The 9221-nt window shown below is 36.3% G+C and overlaps 1 protein-coding gene across 1 annotated transcript in view; it reads right to left on the reverse strand.

The window, feature by feature from the left end:
* Positions 1 to 3689, reverse strand: part of them6 (thioesterase superfamily member 6) — a 4365-nt gene extending 676 nt beyond the window's left edge. Inside the window, exons 1-2 of the mRNA XM_067362680.1 lie at positions 3646 to 3689; positions 1411 to 1915 (exon numbers count right to left, since the gene is read on the reverse strand). Coding sequence (XP_067218781.1) covers positions 1411 to 1915; positions 3646 to 3647 — 507 coding nt within the window. The 5' untranslated portion in view covers positions 3648 to 3689. The remainder of the gene's footprint in view (positions 1 to 1410; positions 1916 to 3645) is intronic.
* Between the last annotated feature and the right edge of the window lie 5532 nt (positions 3690 to 9221).

Here is a 9221-nt window from a genome sequence, read left to right on the forward strand (position 1 = left end):
TATGACATTTTAGTGAACTATTCTTTTAACTCTCTGGTGTTTCTCAATTTATCAAAAAAGACAGAAGACGATGTGCATATTTTTTTTAATCAAATGAATGTACTATATTTTATTTCAATAATATTTTTTCTTTACTATTTTTTGTTTGGGGGGGATTTCATGGTACTAGATAATATGCACCTCTAAATTATACACCATTTAGTTCTATCTAAAAACAGTTAATATTATTTTCAATAAATACAATGTTTATATAGGGATTCCGTTTTGCATATATTTAGACATTAACAAAGACTATTTAATTGAGGCTGATTTCTAGATTGTACCCAGAAAAAAAAAAAAAAAGCTCTGTATTTTTGAATTTTTTTTTTAGACCATTTAGCATAACCTTTTTCATAATGAAATGAATGTACTATATTTTGTTTCAATAATATTTACTATTTAATATTTTATTTTGGAAGGATTTCATGGGTCACGATAATTATCTCTAAATTATGCACCTTTAAAATATATATATATATATATATATATATATATATTTTTTTTTTTCCAATTAATACAATGTTTATATACGCATGTGTATTCCTTAGTTGCTTATTTGCAGACATAATTACTTATTTTATTATTATATTTAGACATTAACAAAGACTATTTAAATGAGGCTGATTTGTAGATTGTACCCCCCAAAAATTGCTCTGTATTTGTCATTTGTTGACCATTTATTGTAACCTTTTTATAATGAAATAAATATACAAAAATTTGTCTCAATAATATTTATTAAATATTTTATTTTATTTTAAATTATTATTTTATGGTACTACATAATATTCACCTCTAAATTATGCCATTTATTTTTTAATATAAAAATAGTTAATATTATTTTCAATAAATACAATGTTTATATAGGGCTAGAGTATTTTCAGACATAATTACTTTTTTTTTATTAAGTTTTGCATATATTTAGACATTACCAAAGACTATTTAATCGAGGCTGATTTATAGATTGTATCACTAAAATTGCTCTGTATTTTTGTAATTTTTTGAGACCATTTATTTTAACTTTTTTTTAATAATAAAATTAATATACTATATTGTTTCAAATATATTTAATATGAAATATTTTATTTTTGGAGGATTTCTAGATAATATTCACCTCTAAATTATGCACCTTTCTTTATATATATAAAAACAGTTCATATTATTTTTAATTAATACAATGTTTATATAGGGCTGTGTATTCCTTAGTTGCTTATAAGAATATTTTCAGACATAATTACTTTTTTATTATTAGGTTTTGCATACATTTAGACAATTATTTTTACTTCATCGAGGCTGTTTTGTAGATTGTACTCACGTTCACCGAAGACCACCAGAGTGTTTAAAAGTTTTAGTAAATCTATGAAAGCCGCTCACCTTTCTTTTGCACAAGAACTGCAGGATCTTGTCCGGGCTGCTGCGCAGGACATTCTGTTTGCAGAACATAACAGCCGAGACCATCCCATCTTTACAAGACACAAACCGCTGCTCCAGGTAAAATGACTTGTCGTCCCAGGTGATGATTCGACTGCGCAGCTGAAACGCCTCACCGACACACAGTGGGCGTCTATAGCGGACAGTACTTGCCCCAACAGCCATGGTGGCCCCTAGAGCTCTTATTGCCTTCAACACCCCATTGCGGGTGTATAAAGAAAAACGGGCAAAGTCACACTCGCGTAGGTAACGGGCATTATTCATATGGCAGAAGTCAACGTCATGGAGAACGACTCGTCCGCCAGTGGTCTGCTCTCCTGTGATGTCAAATACAGGTGAGAGGAACCAGGCCCTGACCACCACAGCCACTACCCGTATATAGTACCACACATCCACACTGCAGAACAGGAGTAACAACACACCCAGAATCCACAGCAGTGTGTCCTCCCTGCCATAAACAGAAGTGAAATTGAAGCCAGAATACAGAAGAGAAAAATATTAAACATATGCATGGGCAACTGGCATGCCATATCTGTGATTTAAACAATTTTTCAAATAAAATATTTATTTAGTTTTAAATCTGTAGTCCGTAACTTTTTTTGGTTAAAAATGATCCAAAATCTATTTCTGAGCAAGTACATAATGAGCCAGTGTTCAAAACTATCTCCTTACCTTAGCCCGATTCACAACGTTAAGCTTGTAATAATGTTTTCTAATTCGAGTGGTACTGGTAGGTTTCCGTGGGCATAGGGCTGGGCGACATATCGCATGAGACTGTCACGCGCATTTCGTCAGTAAAGCCGGTTCCCTGATTACTGCTAAATTGCCATCACCTGCTTTAGAATGGAGCGGCATTTAATAGACAGAGCCGTAGTTCACTGACAAGCCACGCAATATCGCGTTCATTATCGAAGGCGATTCATCTGTGATAATGAACACGAGATTGTGTGGCTTGTCAGTGATCTACAGCTCTGTCTATTAAATGCCGCTCCATTTGAAAGCAGGTGATGGCAATTTAGCGGTAATCAGGGAACCGGCTTTACTGACGAAATGTGCGTGACAATCGCATGCGATATATCGCACAGCCCTAATTGACAGAAAATGAAAAGTTGCAATTTTCCAGGCCGATATGGCTAGGAACTATACTCTCATTCCGGCATAATAATCAAGGAACTTTGCTGCCGTACCATGGGTGCAGCAGGCGCAATGATATTACGCAGCGCCTGTGACCCCGTTTGAACAGGGAGCGTGCCTTGCAACCATGGAAACATTTGTGAGAGACGCTGCATAATATCATTTATTATTATGCCGGAATGAGAGTATAATTCCTAGCCATATCGGCCTAGAAAACCGCAACTTTTCATTTTGCATCGGTCTTAGTACACGATGTAACTACAGAAGAGTCAAGTTTTAAATAGGCAAAATATTGAAACTTCCTCAGTTGGTCAGAACAAAAATTGGCAGATTTTTAAAATTTTGTTCATATGACATTTTCTGTGACTGACAGCAAACAGGAGCCGTCCCGATGCACAACCCACGTGAAGATGATAATTCCGCAAATAACTGCAATTGCAGGTTTCAAACAGAGATGGCGACAAAGAGGCAAAACTTACAGACTGCAGCTTTAAAATTATTTTATATTATTATTATTACAGTTCTATTTTATTTTTAAAATGTTGCATGTTATTTGTCAGTAACCCACTAATATGTTAGTACATTTCTTTATATGCTGCATGATAGACTGTTTGCACTTAGATGTCATTAAGGTTCAGAGATTTTCAGGTTTTTGCTACAAGTCAAGCCTCCTTCAAGTAGAACTAGTTAGGCTGGTTTGTGAACACGTTTTAACTAGATTTTTAGCTGCATATTTCCACTATCAGACACCAGAGAATGTATTTATGGGAAAACAGAATAGAGAATTTTTTTTTTTTTGAGAATTGTTGAGTACCTTGTAGTTAATGTCTTTAACTATTTTGTTGTATGAACTACTGCTCAGCACGTTCCCCTTATTTACAGCGTTGAGGGATCAGAGTTGTCATTTGAACAGAAACTGTTAAAGAAAACTGCCTACTTTATGTACTGTGTAAACCTTTGCGAAATAGGTTACGCATTTACATCGGTAAAACTACTCGTCGGAACCAAATTAATAGTTGTGAAAGTGTCAAACACAGCACTTACATGTCCACGCTGATCCCAGCTGCTTCTTTACGTTCTTGACGTCTCCCCCGACTGAACGCACGATGACACGCCCCTTAAATATGACGCAACGTGAACCGGTTTGGAAGGAGTTTCTGAGCTCTGCTGAGGTATACAAAAGAAAAAAATGAATTTAATATAACTGTATTATGTATTTTCTTATATATATATTATATATATATATAGAACGTATATATAGCCTATGTTAAATAATTCTGTTTAAATTTCAATGTATTTATAAGTGTAGCCATTTTCAGTCTCAAAAACAAATCTATTTTTATAATAATATTGTGTGAAAATGTCTTTTCAGATAATGAATTGTGGTATTTATTTAATTAGGTTAAGTAGGCTAATGAAGCTTAAATTTGGATGCACTGACTATCTAAAAAAAAATCCTAGCATAAGCAGATTTGCATTTGTTTGAGAAGATTCTCACTGAATTCATGTTGTGAATGACTGTTTATTTAAAAACTATAGCAGCACATCCAGGCTGCTCGTGTGTTTTCAATTTTTAAAATTAATGGAGCATGTGGGATGCATAAATTAACATGTTTTAAAGGTTCCTTGTCTTTTTATGAATTCAGGTATTCATATCTGCTGGATTGGTTCCTGCTTTGGCTGCAGTTTGTGTCCTCTGAGAAGTCCTGTAAGTCAATATGAATGATGAATTATAGGAGATTGAGTCTGGCATTGTCAGTGATGGAGAGGGATGAACAGGCCTTCGGAACATCTGAAAGGAACGGCAAATTACTGTAGCCTTCTTCCCCCATTTTCCTTTCGCATACAGCATTACCACATGAATTCATCAAAGCTTTAACGTGAAAATAATAGCTCTGCAGTGTGTCTGAATGTGAATAATCGGCTGAAGTTAAATGGGCTGAAATTCCAAGAAGACAGACATCGTCTCAGGAGCGAGCATTAGTCATGACACTTCTGTCTCATAAACGGCATCCTGTGATTCTGTTGAGACAGGAGAGCGTTTGAAAAACAGTCGTCCATCACGTTAATGGAAATGTATCGATTGTGGTGCAATGTGTTTCTGAAATCGTAATGAGGATATTGAGGGATAGCTGCTGAAAAGCATTGAGGAGTATTTACAGATGACTGTGTTGATGGGCTGTGAGTGTTTGCGTGTGCATGTGAGTTGGAATGAGTGGTTACTTTGAATATTCAGATAGATGAATTTAAAAAAAAAGAAAATTATCCCATGATTTATACTCACCCTCTAGCCATCCTAGGTATATATGACTTTCTTATTTCAGTTATTAAAAAATATCCTGTCTCTTCCAAACTTTATAATGGGAGTGAATAGTAACTAATATTTTGAAGACCAAAAAAGCATATCCATCCATCAGAAAAGTAATCCATACAGCTCCAGGGGTTCATAAAGGCCTTCTGAAGCAAAGTGATGCGTTTTTGTAAGAAAAATATCCATATTTATAACTTTATAGACTATAATCACTTGCTTCTAATCTCTGCGCATGTTGTTTGTATTCTATTCTTGCATCTCTTTAATAATAAAAAAAGGTGGTCAGACTCTGAAGAATTGCACATACACATCGGCTTGTGCTGAAATGTGTTGGAATAACTTGACACCATCTTTCTGTGTTTCATCATACCTGATTAATTATTATAAACTGTGGTTTATAATTTTACACTGTGTGCAGAATTATTAGGCAAGTTGATTTTCTGATCATATTTTTTTCCAAGCACATTTTACCAATTCTAAACCACATTAATCTTAATAACTACTATTAATATTGTATTTAATCATTTATAAGTGATATATAATTGTTTATGAAGGCTGGAAATGAAAAATGCCTTATATTCAGGTGTGCAGAATTATTAGGCAGGTTTTCTTTTACAGGCAAAATGAGCCAAAAAAAAGAGATTTAACTCAGACTGAAAAGTCAAAAATGATTAAATGCTCATGAGAAGGACGCAATACTAATGCAATACGACACATGTTAACTGCAAAAGAATTAAGAATTAAAGTGAAGCATTAAGTGTGAAACCATCAGGAACCCTTTAGTCTCCAGTGCCACAATTTTCCAGAACTGCAACCTACCTGGAGTCTCCAGAAGTGCAAGGTGTCAGGATCTCAGAGACTTAGGTTAGCAAAAGAATCTTAAAAAATGACCCACACTTAATAAGAATCACAAGCTGAAGTGTTATAAAATACATGAAGACTGGGTTTTTATAGGCCTTATAGACAGAAAGCTAGAAAGTGACGCTGCCAGAATCTGGCAGTAAGGTGTGGGAGTTCACTTTTAGTCAATCTCTTATCCTGAAATGTCCGTCTTGCAGAGATGGACTAAAAATGATCTTCCAAAACTTACCTCCAGATTCTGGAAGATAAATTCTTCAAACAGTGGTACAAGAGGATGTGGTACTGGTCCTTCAAGAGTCACTCTCAAGCTGTCTGTCTATAAGGCCTATAAAAACCCAGTCTTCATGTATTTTATAACACTTCAGCTTGTGATTCTTATTAAGTGTGGGTTATTTTTTTTAGGATTCTTTAGCTAACCTAAGTCTCTGAGATCCTGACCCCTTGCACTTCTGGAGACTCCAGGTAGGTTTCAGTACTGGGAAATGGTGGCGCTGGAGACTAAAGGGTTCCTGATGGTTTTACACTTAATTCTTAATTCTTTTGCAGTTAACATGTGTCTTTTCTTCTCCATCTGTTTTTTGTATGACCCCGCTGACCCAATGAGCATTTTGCTGTCCAATGGTCATGCTTTTCTAGTACTGCATTAGTATTGCGTCCTTCTCATGAGTATTTAATCATTTTGGACTATTCAGTCTGAGTTAAATCTCTTTTTTTGGCTCATTTTGCCTGTAAAAGCAAACCTGAATATATGGCATTTTTCATTTCCAGCCTTTATGAACAACTATATATCACTTATAAATGATTAAATGCAATATTAATAGTAGTTATTAAGATTAATGTGGTTTAGAATTGGTAAAATGTGATCAGAAAAAAATATGATCAGAAAATCAACTTGCCTAATAATTCTGCACACAGATGAAGTATCTGTGATTAACTGTACACAAGCTACAGCAGAAATTTTTTTACACTAATATATGAAGCTTCTGCTTTTCGAATGTGGAAGCGTGATAAAGGCAACAATATCATCCACTGGTGTGGACACTGATATAGTTATCATGATTGTTATCTTTATCTTAGATAAAAGTGCACAACATTAATTAGTCAAATCTGCTTATTCTTTGACCTCGAGTGGACAGTATAGACAGATGTCTGAACATGCGCGCGTGTGTGTGTGTGCATGTGAGCTTTTCTGTTCAGCTGTTGTGCTAAAGCCCTTGTTTTCATCCCTCCCCAACCCCCCAAAGATTAGCGAAAAAGAAAACATCTGTCTATACACCATTGCTCATGTATTCTTTCTAAAATATGACTTTTTTTCAATTTGAAGTTAATCCTTCAAAGCTGTTTTAGTCATGGCCCACCTCTTTCTCCAGGGTAAAAACGTGTTCAGTTTCTCAATTCAGTGTTACATTAATTCCTACAAAGCACTCCTCCTATGGACACAAACAAATGCACAATCTTACATGCACACATTCACAGCTTGAATAGCTACTTGTAGTTCACAGAGACAGTTGCTCTGTTCCAAAACCTAGTGAGCCAAACCTTGCCGTCTACAGCCTACAAAGGCAGCACACTAACTCAAATGAGACCTAAAGAACTGCTTTGGAACATTTACATAGGCTTCTTCCAAAGTCAGCCACTGTGTGGATTTGCCTCAGGTCTTCTGGTCTCCAGCTCTGCCTAGTCAAGAGAATTCCTTGCTCCGCCTCCAGCCATTTATCCCGCCACTCCACCTTGGTCCATTGACCTGTCGGCTCTGCCTTGGTTCCTCACTCCATCGACTCCACCTGGGACCATCGGTCTTATGGCTCCACAAGGCTCCCTTGTCACCCCGGCTTTGTCTTGGTCAGATGTCACTCTGCCTGCGCCACTGATTTCCGAGCCATCTGCTGCGCTCCATCTCTCCACCCCTCCGACTCGCACTGGCTCCACCACAGTCCTCTGGCACTCCGGCTCCACCTCACACAGTCGTCACTGCTGCTCCGAGACTGCCGACCGCTCTCTCTAGCTCTTCATCTGCGCCCAAGTCTCCACATTCATCAGCTCCATCTCTGTCCATTGCCTGCCTGGTTTTTGTCAGCCTGTTTTCCCTGTTCCTGTTTGCCTGTGTGCCCTGTCATTGTAGTTGACCTACAGTAGTTCCTTAGTGTGTGTCAGCTTGTTTCCTTAGTTACTGATTATGCTCACCTGGGTAGGGTTGCACCAGCCGTTCATAAGTTCTTTCTTAAATTGGAACGTAAAGTCCACACTAGTGGCTTAGTAACTACTAGCTAGTTTGTAACTAACTCTGTACTTTATTCGGTTGCACCATTTGTTCTTAAGGCAGAACGTAGCTAGTAGCTCGTAAGGTCTCCGTAAAGTAATGCGTAGTCGCATAATATGACGTTTACCTTCAGTTATCCAAATACAGGAGCAGAAGTTGTTGAAATTCCGTGAATTTCAGTTTATCCTTCATTCTGACTTATTTTGCCTCACGTAGCTAACAGTAAAAATAAGTTCCCATTAAATATAATAGCCTAGGCCTACTACTTAATCATAAATGTTTTTATATGTAAATAACATTCAGAAACTGTATTTGAAATGAAATTAATAAGGATCAATAAATAAATACTGAAACAACAACAAAAACATAATAAATTATATTTATTGATTATGACTGATTTTATTTGACATGCACAACACGGAGTGATAGGACCGATGCACACAGCGGCGCGCTGTTTAACGGGTTCGTGTTGAAGAGTGTCTAACAAAGTAATCTTTTCACATGATGTTCTCTCTCTTAAAATTTAAGAGAGTGTAAATGTCAGCAGCATCATATATGTGTAAAGAATGAAGTCTGTCAGGTAAAACAAGAGCTTATTGATGCATTTCAGTCAGTCTGCTATTTTATTCCAACCGTTACTCCTGATAGGAGGCTTCCGTAAATATTTAGTGTATACGTAGAGTTACGCTTCAACTAAGTTTAATGGTGCAACACAAAAATATTTAGTAGTGCGTAAGTTGTAACTTAGTGCCCATTTACGTCAAAACTAGTCTACGTTGTAACTTGCGCACAGCTGGTGCAACTGGCCCCTGTTCATTTAGTTACTCCCTGTGTATTTAAGCCCTTAGTTTCCTTAGTTCATTGTTCCATGTCGTCTTTTTTATGTTCATGCCATTGGTCTCGGAACCATTGTATGATATTGGACCCACTCACTTTTACCATCTGTAATTCAGTGCATATGTCTTTTCATCACTTTTCAGTCAAATATATTCCACTTGAGAAATGCCCTAATAAATTAAACTCCATTCCACATTTTAGCTACAGCCTTTATTTCCACGCTGTTGCTTCCTCAAATCCATTCCACTTGGCTCATTCAGAGCCACTATTTGCACCTCAGTGTTGTTGTACATTGAACAATATGCAATAATAATGTAATGTAAATGATTATATTTATTAAAATTATTAAAT

This window comes from Chanodichthys erythropterus, chromosome 16 (assembly GCF_024489055.1).
Source record: "Chanodichthys erythropterus isolate Z2021 chromosome 16, ASM2448905v1, whole genome shotgun sequence".
In the NCBI taxonomy this organism is placed as follows: Eukaryota; Metazoa; Chordata; class Actinopteri; order Cypriniformes; family Xenocyprididae; genus Chanodichthys; species Chanodichthys erythropterus.